Source organism: Falco punctatus (genome assembly GCF_963210335.1).
Source record: "Falco punctatus genome assembly, chromosome: 15".
Classification (NCBI taxonomy): domain Eukaryota; kingdom Metazoa; phylum Chordata; class Aves; order Falconiformes; family Falconidae; genus Falco; species Falco punctatus.
In genome coordinates, this window is record NC_137595.1 from 6,666,301 (window position 1) to 6,686,715 (window position 20,415).

The 20,415-nt window shown below is 34.6% G+C and overlaps 1 protein-coding gene across 4 annotated transcripts in view; it reads left to right on the top strand.

The window, feature by feature from the left end:
• Positions 1-20,415, top strand: part of DIAPH2 (diaphanous related formin 2) — a 243,189-nt gene that overhangs the window by 84,179 nt on the left and 138,595 nt on the right. For all 4 annotated transcript variants that reach the window (XM_080366036.1, XM_080366037.1, XM_080366038.1 and 1 more), the window contains 3 exons: positions 3,738-3,839; positions 12,861-13,100; positions 17,757-17,886. In XM_080366036.1, coding sequence (XP_080222162.1) covers positions 3,738-3,839; positions 12,861-13,100; positions 17,757-17,886 — 472 coding nt within the window. The remainder of the gene's footprint in view (positions 1-3,737; positions 3,840-12,860; positions 13,101-17,756; positions 17,887-20,415) is intronic.

Below are 20,415 nucleotides of genomic sequence, written 5' to 3' on the forward strand. Positions count from 1 at the left end.
TTAAATTTATCAAATTATAATTCCTTGTCCTTTGCAGTTTTTCTTTTTTCACCAAGGCTCTCCTACATTTTTGGAGTTTTGTTTGAGACTCTAAAGGAAGGGCTGCTGTTTTGTTATAGGTCTCAAACTATTGAGCTCAACAGCACTTACATACTGTTACATTTTCTTATCATGTCATGTTCTGAGATTTATAGTACTTAAACTGTGTTTGGAAATACATATTTGGTATCTAAGATTCTCAGTCATACTCCATTTGGGAAATATTATGGCACAGTGTTTTTGGAAGTTGCCATTTGATGGGAAATCATTTCCAGTCTGACTTTATTTGATGTGTTTAACTATGATGTCCTGCTTCAGGACATGTCAGCATGAAGTTGATTAGCATTTCTAGTGTATATTTAAATTGCTAATAATACTCTCTTTGACCACTGAGTATGTCTTCTCACAAAAAGCCTATGCACATGATATGTAGTATTTGGAAATAGGTTAGAAGTCCTACGTTTGTTTATTATCAGAGATATCAGATCATTTGATTGAAGATTAGTAAAATAATAAATCAACAGGGAGTAAAAAACCCTACCTTGAATGCCTCAAATGCATAATAGTTTCACACTGGTGTAGTTATCTCTGCAACAAATGTAGAGATACCATGAGACCTAGGTTAATAGAAATAGAATGTAGTATGTTATGATGAAACATAAGGTCATGATCTTACATGTCAACAGTAAAATGCTGAAAGCTGATGTAATGGCAGCTTCTCAGTTTGTAATGACGGAGGAGAAGTAATAGTGAGCCTGTGGTCAACCGGACAAGTATAGCTACCACTGTGGTGTAGCTGCACGTGGAGCAGCTATTCCCTCACCCAATCCCAACCACCGGCCCCTGGCGTACTTGGGGCGGGAGCCACGGATTGCCCACCCCATGGGATGAGAAACAGAGGAGGCTTTGAAGCTGCAGAAGGATTGATCAATAGTAGGTTAAACATTGGTGTGTTATCAGCACTGTTTTGGTCACATGTCAAAACAGCACCATGTGGGCTGCTGTGAAGAAAATTAACTTCATCCTTTCCAGACCCAGTACACAATAAAAAAGGCAAATGTGATTGCAAGGTGTATCAGGTCAAGTATCTCCAGCAGAGAGAATAATTATTATGCTTTTGAATAATGCACTTCAAAGGCCTTATCTAGTATACTTGGTACGTTTCTCAAAAATGAATGTAAAATGGAGAAGCTGAACTTAAAAGCTGCTTAAGATGATTGAAGGATGGTGAAACAGGCTACAGAAGGAAGCTAGAAAAGATTGGCTTGATTAGATTAGCAATATAAATAGCTGAGAGGGGATATGACTACATTATGACTATAGGGGGAAAAGTGATGTGCATAAGCATTGGGGAGGAAAATGAAGTTGCATGAGTAAAAGGCAGTGTTAATACCAGAATAAATGTATGTGAATTCATCATGACTGCAGCTATCTAGAAACTCAGCTGCCTATAATATTAAAAATAATAATGAAGCTTTAGGAATTGGTTTGTTTCTGAAGGGAACAGTGTGGCAGAGTTGCTCCTCGTAGCAGGGAGATTTCACTGGTAACGGGAGGAGATTCCTTCTCTGTTTCTAAGGACTTTCTGACAAATGTATTGGGATGAATGGGCCGTATCATTTATTTCATGTTCAGTCCGTTCTGCTTTATATTTATTCTAATCTTCCGACTGAGTTATTAACCAATTTACTAGTTTAACAGTTCTCGATACTACTGGTTGGAAAAATTTTACAAAGCAAACCTTGCTTTCTTTCATGCTTAGCAAAACTTGTGCTTTCTAAAAATACACATGTAGGAACTGCTTTGTTCTAAGTATCAAAGTGGGGAAGGCTAAATGGGTATAGCGTAATTGAGCATAGAGAAAAGTGCTTTTTGAGTTATGCTTCTCAAGTCCTCATTTCTTGCTGCTTTTCAAACTTAGGTTATAATACTTCATAAAATTAATTGGATTAATCAGTTTGAGTACATGGTAGACTATATACTGTTGTAACTCTTCCTGAGGAAAACACTAGGAAAAAATATTCTCAGTTCCCAGTTGTGTCTTTGAGAGAGGAAGTTTTTGTAAACACAGTTGTCAAATACCACGTTTAGCAGAATTCAGGGCATTGTGACAGTGAATAGTGAGTGATAGTTTCAGCCTCTTAATGTCAGCCATAGATTTCTACTTCTTTTTATGTTTATGTAAACAATTTTTATTTATTTTTATTTAAATCCACATCATGAATACATTAATGAAACTTGTTTCCTAAAGTACTGACAAAGATTTGACTATGTGATCACTGAATGCTTTAGCTTCATTAGCTTCATTTCCAATTATTCAGTACAATTAAAGAAAGGAAACATTTAAAAATATATATATATATATATGTATGTATCTATATAGGGAACTGCAGTGCTAGTAGAGTTGAAGTTTCCTTCGTAGGAGCTGAGGGTAAAATGAGTTGATATGTCAGCTCTCAATCCTAAGGGGTTGTGGATGAGGAAAAAGAAATGATCAAGCATGTTAGCAGATTTCAGTCATGTAGTTAAAAAAACAAACCAACCAGTTTTTTTAGTAAGTAGTAGGTAGTTGTATTTCTGCATTGATAGAAAAAATGTTTTACGGTGTATATTAATGTGTAATGAAATACAGGTTTCTCCCAAATACTGTGAAATTCTTGATGACAGCATTCAGTAAATAGTTTACCTAATGAAAATAGGTTGAAAAAAATTAGTTTGTTTTTTTCGTCTTTACGAGCATTAAACAGTCAATCAGCAGGAATGTTTTAAAGATCCTTAATTTTTTTTTTGAAGTAGAGATTTGTGGCACATGGGTTTGGGTTCACAGGAAAGGAAGCATGTTTATGTTTAAACACATGGCTATAGCTTAATTGTATGACACCAAGGAGAAGCGTATCTCTGCCAAGTATATTCACTCGCTTTTTGTATAAGTGTAAAAATCTGTAACAGGGATGCTTTGTCTGAGACTGCTTGTCAGCTTTATTTTTCCCTGTTAAGATGGGTGAATATTTCCTTTTATTTTCAGTTTGGAGAATTAGGTTAGCTACCACTTGTAAATTTGACGAATTGAACTGATGTGTTTCTGAAAGTTTTTACCTTAATGTAAAGCCGGGCAGAGTGATCAATAATCAAATCCTCCTAGCAAACAAGAATATTGCAAGAGTGTCAAGACTGGTATAATGTAAAAATAAGGTATCTATGCATCTGTTTCAGTATATTGCCTAACCAGATGATGTGTACAATTTTGAGATGTTGCTCTTTTCTGTGTAAGGTGCTTTCAAGTGAAATTTCTGTGCAGCTATTTTGACTGTCTAAAGATATTTTTTTTAGGTAGTTATGTTTTGCTTTACACAGACCACTACTTTCTTGATTGATATTTAATGAGCAAGATGCAATCATGAGGGCAAAAAAAGATTGTTGATAAGGTCTAATTCTTAAAGGTCTGAAAGCATCAAGGAGTTTTGTCTAAATTTGTATTACTGAGAAGCCATTCTTCAAATTAGAGACTGTAAGAGAGGTGCTGTATTAAATAATTACTGGTTTGATTTGATGTTTATATAGTGTTAAAGCACTGTAAATAAAATAAATTTCTGATAATTTCCTCATGCATTTCCATGTTGTGGTATTTTAAGCATGTTATTTTAAGATCTCAGCTAGTTTAATAAAACAAATTTGATATAATGCCTTGTTTGTTTTAGAACCTAGTGAAGAATCTTCCTGAGCAGAAAGAACTCAATGCCTTAGCCGAATTAAAGGATGAATATAATGATCTTGCTGAGCCAGAACAATTTGGAGTTGTGGTATGTATTAGTGCAATAATTAACTGGAGAGTTACATTTTGTCAAAGAGATTAAACCAAAAAAAATTAGGTTTAAATTATTTTGGTTATTATTTTTGCAAGTCCTGCAGTAGGAAAAAGTTACTGGTGAGTAATAACCTTAAAATCTCTCTAATTATGGTATTTATTTAAGAGCACCAGGTACCTCTGTGCCAGACAAAAATCTTTTGTCTGACTTGATTGTCTTGTATGCAAGTCTTCTATGTTTTATAAACAGTTATGGAGAACAGTCAAGATTCAAGTAGTTGAATTTCCAAGAGTTCATAAAATACCCAGTAACTGAATGGCCTTGCCAACTTCGGTAAATCTGTCCTGCTGTATCAAAAACTAAACAGCTGAAAGAATTGATATGCCCACAATAACCTGGGCTTAAAAAAAGTCTCTGTGTATGTATATTATGTGTGCATGTGTGTATATATATATATATGTGTGTGCATATACCTATAAAAGGTATATGTGTATATATAAACACATAGACTCTTGCAAAACTGATCTAGAATAGGTGTGGATTCATACTAGAACTGAAATTGTAAATCGTGTTCTGTTGCTTTTACTAATGTTCAATACATACTTCTATTCCAAAAGTAGGGATGTCTAATATTTTAGTGGCTCAAACCTGTCTCCAAATGAATTAATAAAATTTGAGTAAGTTTCCTTAATACAGGTTGGTAGCTGACTGATTGTGTGATACCGAATATTAATCTAGGACTTGGAAGACTGTTTTCTCCTTGTGGTTTTTCAAAGACCTGATAAATCCTTAGGGAAACTAGTCCCCCTTGATGAGCCTCTGTAATGTGTTTAGAATTTATCTCTTAACTCCACAGGAACTAGGTTTGTGCTTGCTGGTTTTTTATGGTATGTACATTAAAACGTATTAGAATAGAAATAGAGATCTCTTAAAAGGAAAGAGTGAAAACCAGGTTTTTACTAAAAAGCTCTGATGTGAGCATTTGGCTTCAGAAGTACCTTTTGTATGACTTTTTTGGGGTGGGGTAACGGAACCTAATTTGAGATTTTTGCAGAGTATTTAGAAAATTAAAGATATCCGTGACTTATTTAGAAAAACCTTAGACTATTGATTTTAATTTTTTTTTTAATAAACGGCATAAAGTTAGAAAAGTTTTATTTCATAACAAAGATGAAGAATTTTGGTAGAAGTGTGATACAATGGTTACTTTTATCGCAAGGTCTGCAGTAGTAAAACATTACCATCGATTTGTTGTATTAGTAACAATTTAAAGATCTCTATAAATACCAGTTCGATGCTTTCCTTGAATTATGACATGAATATGTATATATATATAGTATAATATAGTAGTCTGTTATGATATCTTTTAGATATGTATTAAAATGTATCCATATATATGGATGTATAATATATTATTACATTTATATTTATCGGTACATACATATATATATATTAAATGTATATATTTTATATTGTATTTTCTATACCTACATATACATGTGTGGATATATATTTTAAAAAATCAGTTTCAAAGCACTAGAGGACTACTTGGTTCCCTCTTTGTCATGCAACACAGACTTTCAGAGTGATTAAAAGAATTTGATGACATGACAGTACTACTTCCAGGCCTAGAACAAGATTTTTGAAATTTCAATGAGCAAAGGATGCCATGGAGTGGCTGCTTTATGAAATGAGTATTTCATTACTTCCGTCCTACATCAATACTGCCAAATAATGTAGGAAATTACTTAGATTTTGTGCAAGGAGAACAGCTGAAATGTGTCTAAGGAAAACACAGAACAGAAACAGGCAAGGTGGAGGCGTTAGGACAAATGAAGGTGGTGATGTCTATGAATTCTTTATTCAAAATACGCAAAGAAATTCAGAAAATTCTGCATAATAACCTTGACTTAAAAGATTTGATAGGCATTCCTCCATGTTATTGCTGTGAGTTCCTTAATGTTTCACCCATGGACTTCATATCTTGGATCCTTTCCCAACCGGATCCCACTTTCTGCCACACATCTCTCTTTTATAAACACCGTATCTACCTTGTCCCTTCTGCTTCAGCCTTGCTCCTCTATTCAGTTTTACTCCATTGATCTCTATAGCCTTTATATAGAGATATTTCTGGGTTAGTGTGCTGTTTATTTGCATCGTTCCATCGTGCTGCTCTATTGAGTAGTAGTAAATTGCCTTTTTGCCAATGAAAGCTGTGACAGTGGCACTGCATTCAGTAATCAGCCACCCTTGTAGTCAAGTCTTCCTCAAATACAGTCAGAACTTCCTGAATGCTGTGTTGTATTTTGCTTCTTGTGCTATCACCATGCACCTTCAAAAATCCTCTGGTTCCATCTTTTCTTATCTTCCCTTTAGGTAGAAACAGAGTCAAGATAGCTATTCGGAAAAGAGTAGGTCTTGTGGATTAACCCTGGTAGGCAGCTAAGCACCACACAGATTGCTTACTCGCTTTCCCATCCCCAGTGGGCTTGGGGAGGAAGAAAGGAAGACTGGAGGTGATAAAACTCATGGGTTGAGATAAAAATAGTTTAAGAAGTGAAGGATAAGTGGAAGAAGAAAGAGAGAAAAAAAAGGCAAAGAAATAAAACAAAGGCAGCCACTCACAGTCTCCCATGTGTAGACTGATGTCCAGGCAGTTACTGAGAAGAAGATGGCTAACCTGTCTGAGCCCCCATCCTCCGCATTTGATTACTGAGCTGGCATGGGATAACTCTTTAGTTAGCTTGGGTTGTTTGGCTGGTTGTGTCCCATTCTAACCTCTGGCACACCCGCTGTCTGTTCACTGGGTTGCGCAGAGTGAGGAGTGGAGAAGGCCTGAACACTGCAAACACTGTCCAGCCCTAGCTGAAGGATTAGGGTGTTAACAGCATTGTTTTGGTCACAAGTCCCAACCACAGCATCATGTAGGCTGCTCTGATGAACAGGTCGCTCCATACAAGCCAGACCCGGTCCAACAGGGTTGGTCAGTGTTGATTCTGTTACTGCCAAGGTTTGTGTAGAAGCATGTGGTTGTTGAGAGATAGTATAGCTATAGCTGACCACTTATGCAGAGATGATGTGCTGGTTGTTTCTTTGTAAATAAAATAATTCCCCCAGTTTCACCTCTGTTCAGAAGGTAAGATGAGAGAGATTCATTAATGTATGCAACTTCATTAATCACCTAGTCTGAAATTTGGTGGGGTGTAGGACAGGCAGGATCAGGTCTCGCATTTTGCACTAATTTGGTTGTAGTTGACTAATGGCCTTTTCATTTTGGGTATATGCTAATGTGCTGCTGGAAATATATTTAGGGTATAATTATTACAGATGTCAAAAGGCTCATCTAAGAGAGTGGGAATGTTTTTCATAAAGTAAAGAAAGCCTGTAAAAAGTAGCCTGTTTTATTTTTTGCCATGCAGCTCATCTTGGTTGGATGAGTATGAATTTGTTAAGTGAAAGAATGTAACTGATTACTCTAGTTTAACTGTTTGTCTATGAATTGGCTGCACAATGGGTATAAGGGACAGTGTAAAAACTAAGTTTTCTGTCATCAAATGTGAAGTACTGAGATACTACAAAAAGTAAGTATATGAGAACACTTGGAGAATGTTTTACTTCTCATAATCAGAACGTTATTTACCTCCAGTTCAGGTGACCACAAATTAAAAAGAATAGTTCTTTTGCTTTGTCTCGATGTAGTGGTCAAACATAAGCATTTAATGAAGTTGACAATATACAAGTAGTGTGTATTAAGAGTGTGTAGATAGTAAGTGTTCTTAGCATGCTTCTTACTAGAGTTTGAATTCACATCCATTTATGTTTTACTGATAGATATTTGAAAGCTACTTGAACTAAGAGGAGTGGTCTCGTGTTTTTGTTCCTGTTGGATAGTTTGGGATTTTTTTGTTAATCATTTCTATCAGTTATGTAATACAACTATAGTTGGAAGTCACTTGGGAAACTGTATCATCTTTATTGGTTGTCCTACATACCAGGGGATTGTGCGTTTATCTGACTTAGGATTGCTACTGGACTGAAACTAAACAGTCCTCTTTTTTTCAGTGGATTGTATTGGAAAAAGTCATAAAAGTATCCTTATTTTCTGACAGTACTAATATAGTCATGATCACTTTTCTGTTGCTTTGTTCTTTTGAGGAATGACTGACTACAAAAAGTTGAGAGAATTTAAAAATATATCATGGAACATTAATTAGAAAAAACTGTTTAATCAAACATCTCCAAATCGTGATGTTTGCCGTATGAAGGGACTGTTTCCTGAAGCTTGTTTGCTTATTCAACTTTACCATCTGGTTTAATAAAAAATATTACGCTTCCTTATGGATAGCGATTCTATCTTATTTTTAGAGGTCTCTAACTACATTAATACTACTAAATTGCTGGTTTTATGTCAGATTTTGATTTAATTGAACAATTCATTAATGTGGAAGAAATACAGTTGAACTTAAGCTCTTTACTTGACTGGAATACTTTTTTGCTATGTGTCGAATTAATTTCGGAGTTTTTCATTAATAATAAACTTAACCTTGATGTTAAGGATATATTTATGAATAGAAGAAGACAGAAATACTGTCTAAAGTAATATTAATAATGTGTACCCTTACTTGTATGTAAACTTACTATCAAGAGATGATAATTGGATAAATACTGTGCCCATCAAATTTAATAAGGGTTGGAATAAGTGGTTTAAAATGTGTAGAAAAAACATACTTTGTAAATTATTAAACTATTGGAAGAGACAGATTAACGTAATGTTCAGTGATATGTAAAGGAAAATAAGAATTGCATTTTCATTTAGATGAAATGTTAAAATCAATTATATAGTTAAATAAGTTATTTGAACTGGTTTTGAAGTTATATCCTGGGATGAAAAAAGGCAACACAGCTTCATATAGAGAAGCTTGCATTCATGTTGAAGTGGGCAAGAAAAACAGATTAACTGGATCAGTTGTAAAACATTAAATTAACTAGACAGAATGTTATCTGATTTTTAAATGTAGAACTCGTGCTTAAGAGTTAATATTTTTACAACATGGGAACAGCTGCAACTGCAATAAGGATGAGGCTTTGGATTTCCTTACCAGTTGAATGTTCTAAGTATTATAAAAGCATAGGTCTCATCTATTATACTAAGTGCAAGTACCATCAATTTACTGTCAACTCAGAGGACAGGCTCAAAAAGAAATAAGGTCTTTTGCAGTGTTAGTGGTATTTACATTTGGAAAGCTTTACTCACATTACCACAAACTGTGAGTTTTGAAGTAGAGTGAAGAATAATATTACCACTTGTAAAAAGACTCACTATTGTGAGGTCCAAATTTTGGTCAATAATTCTTTAGTGAATGAACAAAACAAGTGACGGAACTGACCAAACAATTCACTTTCTGATGTGTTCTGGAAAAGCAGGAATTTTTTTTTGGCTGGTTTGTAATGAATGCAAACCTTCCTTCAGCTGTTAAGAACTGGGTTATTGGTAATTTAATTGTTAATGCAAAAGGATAAGTTTCACTGAGCAGTTGTAGAGGCTGGCAGATTCTGTGACCCTTTTTTGCTGTATAACCAGGACTAGCTGTCTTGAACAGTCCTTGCTGGGAGGTAGAAGTGGGAAGAGTTGTACAAATTTATTGCACCTGCATTGGTTTAGAGTCATTCAGTCATCTTAACTGAATTTGTTTGCCACTTATTTGCCTCACTGTGATTTCTAGAGCTGCTCTAGAACATTGCTGGGGGTTGGAAAGAAGGCAACTTTAATATATCATAGGTAAGAAAGAAGCTGAGTAAGTTGTTAGAGTAATTTGACATTTTTGTATTGGAGGAATGTCGGCTTTCTTCCTTAGGAAGCAAGGCAAATTTAATTGTGCTTTTTGCCTTTCTCCAGTAACTTTTGATTCTTGCTTTAATACAGTGCTTGAAAATTGAATGATGGTAATAATGAATAAGGAACTGAATAAAGAACTTGATTAGGCAGACAATTCAAACCAGGACCTTTATGAAGGCCCGGAAAGAGCAATAATGACATGCACTCCAGTATTCACAGTTAGCTGGAAAAGAAATATCCATTTTCCTGATCTTATAATTGTTTGTGGTGAATTCTAATGCTTGCTGTTACATACACCTATTTTAATGTGTTATTTCTTACATGCCTTTGACACTAATTTTGTACAACTATAAACAATTTGACCTTTTCCTAAGTGAATATAATGTTTGCAACTTATCTATTTTCAGAAGATTCCTTCAAGTTCAATATAGTTATCAGCCATTGAACATATTTAGAAACATGCATATGAAAGAAACCAGGGCAGGGCAGGGAAGGAGGACATAAAATAGTGGTCATCTTCTATCGATACATAAAGAGGATAATATATATATAAATGTCTGGAATTGTAAGGAAGCAACCCACTTGAAACAGTTCTTATGAAACTGTCAAGATACTTTTAAAATATTCTGTAGATCAGCAAATGAAATTAAAACTTGCTGCTGTTTTGGTACTCAAACTACCTTGCAAAGCAAATAAATGATCAGTGTTCCATGACACTCCACAGCATTAAAAAAAGAAAAGAGGTACAAATTGGCTGAACTGTTGTAAAGGATTATTCTTCGCAAATGTTGAAGTCACACTGTTCTGTTGGCTTATATGTATTTTGCTGCACTGTTTTCAGGATTTAAGGCTTTTGACAACTTTTCTCTGTGCCATTTTGAGTAAGAAAAGTAATTGGAGATTGTTCCACTAAAGTTAAAGCGAATTATGTGATTAATTTTAATTTCCATCTACTGCAGCTCACTGAAGGTAGATCCTTTCAAGGCAGATGTTTTCAGTATGATATTTCTGAAATACAGGATGATTAGAAGAAAAATATTTCAAGAGCTGGCATGATGTTGGCTTATAGAAGCTCACAGAGAAATTTGTGACAATGGAGGTGTAGAAAAAAAGATTGCAAGTTATGCTGTAATGCCTCTTTTTCTGATCCTTTCCTTTTCCTCGTTCCAGTCTGATCATATGACTTGTTCGAGACCATCTGGAGTGCCTTCAACCTTATGTTCATTTTAGTACAAATTCATCATTATTCAGGCTACCCAAGTTTTTACTGTGAAAGTTATTGCTCTTGCTTCTGGTAGCTGTCTGGTAGATAACACCAGCAGAAAAATCATGGTTTGTCAAAGAGCCATGAGCTTTGGTCAACAGAGACATGAGGACATTAAAATCTTTTCTGTTTTGATATTCAAGTTTTGTGATCTGTCACATAAAAAAATTTATCTTTCTGGGGGGTAAGTGCTTCAGGAACAGCACTGATAGTGAATTCATGGTGGGAGAAGTTTTTCTGTATTCTGCTACTTGAAATTAGGAGTTAAATTTGAAACATAATCATTCTTGCCTTAAAATGAAAATTTTCAAGTGGCTTAATTCTTCCACATATTTTTCTCTTAAAATTATCTCTTGTGAATTACAGTCCACTACTATAGTAGGAGGAAATATGACTGATCATTTGTGCAAAGTATGAAAGACACAAACATATTTTGGTAGCTAGTCTAATGGAATTAGTCTTTGGGTTTTAAACTAACGGATCACTATTGTAGATACTTTTCAGTATCTATGTCATTTGCCATGTTACAATGCTGTCATTTACAATCTCCTGTCTTTTTATCGGTTCAGTAAGGAATTAGTCCTACACAACCTTTTGCAAAGTGTCTGAAACATAAAGGTGATAGTATCTTGGGCACTAGTTCTACAAAATTTGTTGAAGACAACAAGAAGATGAGGTTGAAAAGCAGACAGTATGTTCCTTATGGAGTATGATGTCATGGGACCAGAACTCGAAAGCGTATACCAGATCTATGTCCTTACTTTAGTATTTATAGGTTTATTGCCTTTTATATAAAACGTGCTGTCATGAATTTTAGGCAAAACCTCTTTGTCCATCTCCTCAATTAGATTATTCTTTGGGATACAACAGATTTGGGCTTTTTGATATTATGACCTTAAAAGTCTTAGGATCAAATATATACCATAATGTATCTTTGAGTTTGTTTCATAACTATCAATACTGGTAACATTCATATTATTTATTTTATAACTTGCTATAAGTTTAGGTAATAACTGAACAAAAACTGGTTTGGGTTTCATTTTAATGAAACACTGCAAAAATAAACACCTTATTATATGTAGCGCTGATGTCATTTGTAAATATGACATCAACAGATCGCATCAGTACAATGGCAGAAAAAACTTAATGAGCAATAGTACTAATGGGACCTGGCTTTATACCAATACCTGAGTAGTGAAGCTTGACCTCACGTGTCTTGAACTCACTTAGATACTCCCAAGTCCTTCCAGAAGGGTCCCTGAGATTTCATTGTGTCTCTCCCCTGTTGCTCTCCCAGTGACCAAGAGCAAGTTGAGAGCTACACGTCAGCTCAGTACAAGAAGTCCAAAAATGGGAAGTATAATTTTTTAGCTTAATCAGACAGAAGCGTAGCTGTTTGCGTCTGTGCTGGTATCAACACTCACACTTGAGACATTCTTTTAGCATTTCTGAAAGAAGAAAAACTAAGCTTAGTTTTAGGAAATTGGTAAATACCAGAGTGCAAGGGTAACTTCACTGGAGATGTGATGAAATGTTTGCCACGTATTCCTTCGGGCTGATCTTCAGTTCTTGTTAACTGATTGAAGTGGCTTACAAATCCTTTGCTAGGAGGAAGGGTTTTGGCAGTGTTCATTTATTGCGAATGCGTTTGGAATTGACAGGTTAAATGGTTTGTTAAAATAAAGCAAGCTCTTACTTTCAATATGGTGCTTCACTGAATTTTTTCAGGCAAAGTATGGTTTGGGGAGGAATTCCTGTGGGCAGGTACGGATTCCTGGAAATAAAGGATGGGTAATGAAAACGTACAGAAATGGTATTTTTGCTGGCTGCACAATATTGGTTTTTAATATAAGCTATTTTGCATAAATAAGCTTTTTGGGTTTTATTTTCTGATTTAATGTTTCTTGTTTTGTAGATGAGTTCGGTGAAAATGTTGCGGTCACGTCTCAATGGGATCCTTTTCAGGCTTATGTTTGAAGAGCACGTAAACAATATCAAACCTGACATCATGGCAGTTACACTGGCTTGTGAAGAGCTGAAGAAGAGTGAAAGCTTTAGTAAGCTTTTAGAGTTAGTGCTGTTCCTTGGAAATTACATGAACTCTGGCTCCAGAAACGCACAGTCTCTTGGCTTTAACATCAGTTTTCTTTGCAAGGTAAGATGAGGCTATAAAACTTTTAAGTGTAGATTCACAAAACTCATGACACATGAGAAAGTACCCTGAACAGGGAAAAGCATTCAATCAATGTAGTTTACTGACTGCTCTTCTGTTTTTAATAACAGACAAATACAGAGTAAGCATTTCTAGGATGGTCCCCTGCTGTAGCTGTCTTTATCAGTGCAGTGACAATTTAAGGCAGTTTAATTTGAAGTCTGTTCTGAGTCTTTCTGGAATATACAAGTAGAACAGCTTTTTCGATCTGAATTTGTTCAGCTTATCATCTTGTCAATAGAATACACATGGAGCTCTGAGTATGTTAAATAGCTCTAGCTACTCGTCTTTCTTCCCATCTTTGACCCAGCTATCCCTCAAGCTGTGTCTCAGAAATAAGTATTGGGGATTCAAGATGAACGTTGTTAACCAAAGTTTAACTGTAATTGTAGTGGTAAAAAAAGGAATGCAAAAAGAACTTCAAAATTTCATGTGCAGGTCTTGTTTGTTGTATGTAAATTGTGTGTAAGGCATTGATCTGAACTTGACAATGTCATTTTGTAAAGTACCTTTAAAATAAAGGGATGCAACATTTGTAAAGAGATGAAACAAAAAGGGGCATAAATTACAGAGGAATTTTTCAGTAATTCTTTTTTTGGTCTAATCAGAGGATCCAAGTTTCAAGTGTCTTTTTTGGGTACCATGAATAAATATGATGTGTACCTCAAGGAGATTTAACCTTGGGGGGAAAATAATATTTCAAATACACAGCAAGTGTGAACGGATATATTTCAGTAGAGAGAAGCTTTGCTTGCTGTATTTTATAATACAAAGATATTGCTAACTTCTGACAAAATAAAAACCATCACCCGAGAAAAAAAAATAATTCTTTAATAGCTTTTTAAAAATACACACCAAGTTGAAGGATTTTTTTTTTTTCTTCATAGGTATAGTGTTGCATTTTCTTTTTGGTAGTAGTGGAATCTAAAGGGAAATGAATGTTTTAAAACAATTCAAGTAGAAAGCTGTTTATGAGGGGGAGGGGAAATGATGACTGTGCATAAATGGTACTCTAGCATAGATTTCAAAAGGTATTCTTGCACTTCAGGTGATAGTTTTATGAATTGCTGTCAATGCAAATCCCACAGATGTTGACACAGCTAATGTAAATGGACTAATCCTGCAAATTGTTCTCTACTGCACTGAATAATTGCTGAAGCATAGCTATCTGTGCTTACAGCTAAATTCCATTTAGAAGAATTGAGACAAAAATCTATAAGTATTTAATTCAGCCTTGACCTCAGAAACAAAATCTACTTAGCTTTTTTGTTTGTTTTCAAGATGGATATTTGAGGGAAGTGGGTTTTGAGTTCTGTTTTTTTCTGTCTGTGACATACAGAAAAAATACTTAAACATTCTCTGTAATAAAATGTTGACTGTGTTGTTGCATTTAGGCGCTAGGTATATTTTGTTATGAGGTGATGTCAAAAAATAAGATCATCACAAAGACAGTGATGGTGATTGGAGCAAAAAAGAAGGTCATACCAAAATCTAGATATGCAATCGCATCATTACTTGCCTCTACATATTGATTAAATGTTGTGAATTATCACTCATAAATTCCAACCTCGGAACAAGTCACTTAAGTTAATGGAAATGTAGGCAAGTTTCTCTGAACAGTGACATGTGCATTGTCTGTAATTTAAAATTATTGTTTATTACTCAAAAGGCATTTTCTGATGTATAAAACCCAATTTTCATTGTTTTATGTATTTACCATTCTAATTTGAATTAGAAGGGTATAATAATAATCTGTTGGTATTATAATATAAATTGGTATAATAATTTGCTGTTGCAAGAGTTAACTTTTCTTGTATGGTTTCGTACGTGTACTTTAGTTTTAAATGCTTTATCAAGATACTGTATGCAGAGGATGATTTTTTGTTATATTGATATTATTTCTGAGCCACAGACCTAAATATCATACTCTGTATGTTATTTGATTTGAATGGGTGCACTGTGATTATTGTGCTCTGTGTATACTAGTCTTTAATCCTTCCCCAAACAATGGATCTAATAGTATCGACCATTCAAATTGATGCTTCAGCATTGAGCTGGAAGCTCCTTTCTATAGCCTCCATTTATCTACTGTTTTTTGGTTTTTTTTAATTACTTATTCATGTATTTTTTACTAATTGTGTTATTCCCAAATTCTGTGTCTCATGTAAAGGAGGGCCGTAGAATCAGAAGCTGTATTTGAAAATTTTAACACCATAGTGTTAGTGTTGTCTTGAAAAAGAAATAAATTTGGAATACCTAAATTCAGTGATACGCATTGTTAATGTTTTGCAAATGCCATATATACAGACACTGCTCTGTAAAAGCTTTTATGTTCCAGTGTGTTAACTCTGCTAAAGGTGTGGTAGTAAAGCAATTGCCTCTATTCCAAATAGCAAATTCTGTTACTGTCAGTGGGTTTTGTTGGGTTACCAAATCTCAGGGAACTATTGTGACTTGTCTAATATGGTAACATTTTGAGAATTGAAAGGATGAAAATACAGAGGGCATAACGCAAAAACATTTGAAAGGCAGGGATTTTTAGGATTCACAAACTTATGTTCCAGTACATAGCTATATTAGACAGGAAGCAAAATTCTTTTGTTATCCGTTGTTTGTCTCAGCTGTTGAAAATACCTATGAATGTAGTGGAAACCTTTCTTGATTGGGGCAAAGAAGTGAATTTGACACAGTTGTTTAAGAGCTGAATGAATGTTTACTACAGGTGTTAAACAACTCAGCAGGTGCTAATGGTAATTCTTGCTAATATGATGTTGCTGTTGGTGACAAAACATGTTTCTGTTGTAATCTGAAGGCAAAATAATGTTGTCCTGATAGGAAAAAACCCCACGTTTTATCCACTTGATGATGTCAGAGAGATCAAAGACTGCAAATCCTACAGGTCTTGTTCACAGACAAATTGAAATGCAATTTCTTTTTACCATGCAGATGTTTAGCCACTAAATTTACAATTTTTTCAAGTTGGAAAAACTTGTATGTTTGTAATGTATTAAAACCTCTTAACTGCATACCATTACTGAGCATTGTTTAGTCTTTAATCACTGAATCGGTATGAATTAAATTGCATTCTTAATTGCCTAAATACCTTATATTTTTAAAAGCCTGTTTTTTGACTGCACTCATTTATTCTTAACAGGGTAATCCTTAAAGCTGAAAGGCCTGTATTAAATTGAACATCGATGGCAAGCCTGTCATGAGGATTATAGAATTAGAACTTCTAGTGATTTAGAGAATGAGAAAACAAATAGGAGATTTTACACACACATTTATGTATTCTTCTTAAATAAATCCCTGATTTCATTTGTTGTGTATGTTGTAGATTACTTATATGTAAGAACTGTACTAGATGAGTTAGTAAAATGCAGTTAAAAAATACTTACAGATATACTTGTAATACTAATTCTTTATAAAAAGTGAGGTACACTCATCTCAAACTCTTGCAAATACCTACTCTCTGTATGGGCTTTGTAAATGAGGGGTAATCTCTACTTTTGCTTCATCTTTAATCAACTCATACATCCATTCTTTGTATAAGAATGGAGAAACTAAATTTGGACTTAAGAGAATGAGAAAGTAAATTTGAAGTTCATGAGGTTACTTTGGATATACACATGCACTCTGCCATGGGATTTAGCCACAAGTATCTATGTCTAGTTGGAAATTTGCCACTAGCCCTGTATTTTAACAATTATTTCAGAATTTTTCTTTTTAAAAAAACAAGTTGATTCTAGCAGTTAATGCACTTAGGTTAATGGAGAACAGAGGTTCTTATCACCTTCAAGAAGAGTAGTTTATTTCAGATCACCAAGAGCAATTCTGCAGTTGAGAGGATAGTGAAAATATGCAGTTACATAAATGTGCATCTACCTGCATCTTCACACTGTGCAAAATTTTCAAGCGGCTTTTCATAAATGAACCTGGATTTATTAAGTTTCCTTTCCTGGCAGCTAGGATTACCTTTTGTTTTTTCTGTTGTCATCTTGTAGTCCAGTCAGGTGGAGTGCGTTTATTTCATGTATCTGTGTAGAATTTGTCTGAAAATCTTTCAGATAAAACAGCATGTTTTGGATTTTGCTTCAATAAAACACGGTGGATTTATGACAAGGAATTTCTTTAACTTGACTGGTAAAAGAGCAAATTCTGACTTTTAGCACACTGTCCAGCTGTGCAGCATTCGGAGGGATTCCTTTAGAAATCTGGCAGTGGGGGACACTGAAGGAATGAACTAAATTGTTTGGTGCCTGTTCACAGCTATTTTTTTAATCACAGTGAGCATTCTGAATGGGCTTTGTTAAAATTGTAGAACTTTATGGGCTATCTTTAGGTTTTGTTCTCAGCATAATTAATTATTCTTAAAAAAACCTACAGCACTGGGAGAGATTCCTCTTGTATTCTTAAATTATAAAAAACTGGAGAAATTTCATTTTTTAAATAATTTGTTACATATGCAGGCTTCCAGTATAGGTAACTTTTTGCTAATGAGTTTACATCTGCAATATTCACTTTAATTAAGCATTTTACTAAAAAAAAAAAAAAAGTAGTTATTTTTTCACTTTGTTTTCTCTGTGTTCACTTCTTTAGATTCGCGATACTAAATCATCAGATCAGAAAACAACCTTACTGCATTTTCTGGCAGAAATCTGTGAGGAGAATTACCGGGACATCTTAAAATTTCCAGATGAATTGCAGCATGTTGAGAGTGCAAGTAAAGGTAAGCAAATAGATAAAACACCTTGAGGTAATAGCAGTTTGCTTTGACATTAAGTATTTTCAACATTTCTTTTTAGATTGTAAGATTATGTAACCTTGTAAGCATCGATAATCCACGTGGATTTTGCTTTCCTGGTGTTGATTGACCTGAGAAAAAGTGAAGAGGGGAAAAAACATAGTTAAATAATGTCTCTTCTTCTGAAGCAGATTGTGGAAATAATACAGGGTATTTCAGTGAAGTACTTAGACAACTCCTGGTGTGGATTTCTTTAAGCAGTGTAATGATGATGATTAGTTTACCATTAAGACTTTGAACTCCTGTTATATGAGAGTTAACACCCATGTGCTTGCATGTGTGTACACACAGAGTGTGTTTTTCCTTTTAACACTTGGTTTAATGCCTGAATAGAGCACAATAAACATGCTTTCTAAAGATCCCAGACTGTATGTGAAGTATATAGTTTAATTATACTGTACAGTCAACTGATTTTATTCTTGGTCAGTCAGCAGTATAGCCTGGTGAATGTGATGGAATGCTTAATTCATTTATTGGGTGTCTTATGTGAAATATGCTGTGCTGCTCAGCACACTTGTTGATTAGCTGTAGAAAGCAAAAGCTGTGTTATGGTGGTTGAGGAAGATAATGCAAACTGTTTTATTTTCACTGGGCATTGCTAATTCATCAGAAGATAAATACTTGCAAAAATATGAAGGGAAAAGAGAGGAAGAGATTTTGGATATACTTTTCCAATAGCTTTATCTAGGTTCTCTGTTGCAGTTCTTTCTCCATTTTATTTCAGTGCTGTCAGTCAGTGTCCCTTTTCAGTGCAGTGGTTAGCTAGATTAACATAGATTTTTTTTAAAAATTAAGCTATCATTTTCATTCAGTTTGTAGTCTTCTGTCTTAAACTTCAGTGTACTGAGAGCAGAACTCTCTTTTCCCCAAGGACTTAGGGAATAGTTTGTCAGTCAGTCTAACTTTGGTGTTGTTTCATCTCCAACACATTCACAGATTTATGTGATTGTCATCATAGAATTTTTTTGCTGTTACTCAAACTTCACAGGTACCTTTCCATTGCAGCTTTTTCTGCATATAAACTAAACTTTATTTGTATTGATTAAATGTCTCCTTGCTTCACTTTGCTCTTTGCTGATGAATACTTCATTGGCATGAATGCCCGTTGACCAAATGCAACTGATCTGTCAGTGTAGGGTCGAGGATGACGGTGTGTTTTAAGGCATGTAGAGTCTGAAGAGATAACCTGTACACTACCATCTTGAACGTACCAGATATATACACACATATATATAAATAAAATGCATGCTTAAGCAGCATACAGCTGGCTGCTTGCATCTGAGCACTACAATGGATAGTACACAATTTTTAATTTATTTAAAAATTTAAAAACAATTTTTAAAATAATATTAACTTTGCTGTTTCTTCTCTGTGGGGTTTGTACCTGGCTTCTGATATGTAGTCAAATAATGTCCTCAAACTGTTTGCTTTATGCTTTGGTGTTGGTTTTTTTTCTTGCTGCAAGTGTCACTGGTGTGACCAGTGTGTTCACAAGGATCTATGACAGAGTAACATAGCGATTAATTTTATTTGGATAAATAGGAGTTTGTCAACTTATCTAAACTCCAGAAATGTTTTCTACCACTTGACACTTCTTTTCTGAGGATAATTTTTTTTTTTTAAATCTGTTTCTTCCCTGTTAAATTCTTTACAGAGCCTTATGGTTTATCAGGCACATTTGATGATCTTTTATTAATTTGCTCCTGTGGCTGACACTTAACCTTGCAGCTTGAGATTTTTATAGTTTGATTCAAAGCCTCCAATGTCCTGTAAGTTGACTTGAGGAATCAAACCAGAAGAGTAGGGTTTAGTTAAGCTATAGCGTTCATAAAAGAGAAAGCATATTTATGGGAGCAAAGCCACTAATAATCCTGATGCTTAGAATACATATGAAAAAGGTTTTATTGCAGTTATATTTGTTTCATTGTGTAAGATAAAGGTCATTACATTTCCTGTAAACGGCACTGACTTGTTATGAGAAGCATAAATTACTGTTCATTTTTAATGACCAAAATTTCCCTTTCAGCCCTTCTTTGTTTTCTGTTACAAAGCAGATTTTTGGCAGAATAAATGTGATTTGTGCAACTTGCTTAAACTGTTCCCCATGGTATTTTTTGGTTTTTGTTTAATTGTAATGTTCATCTGTTCTGTCACTTGTGATCATTTTTTCTGTGTGGCAAGCTAACATGCTTTGTGTGGAAGAGAAGATTTTCACTTCCTATTTATTTTTTGGTGTTTTATAAAGCAGTGGTTTCAGGGATGGACAGTTAGGTTTATTTTTCCTGTAGGAGGCTGCTTTTGGAATAAATTGCCTACAGATTTGAGGACGTTGGCATCAGTTAGCTATACATAAAATAGAAGGAAATCTACCAGCAAATATTATCTCTGTATGAATTTTAAATAAGAAAATATGAGCTAAATGGGTGACATCCTCATTACTTGAGATGTATGCTT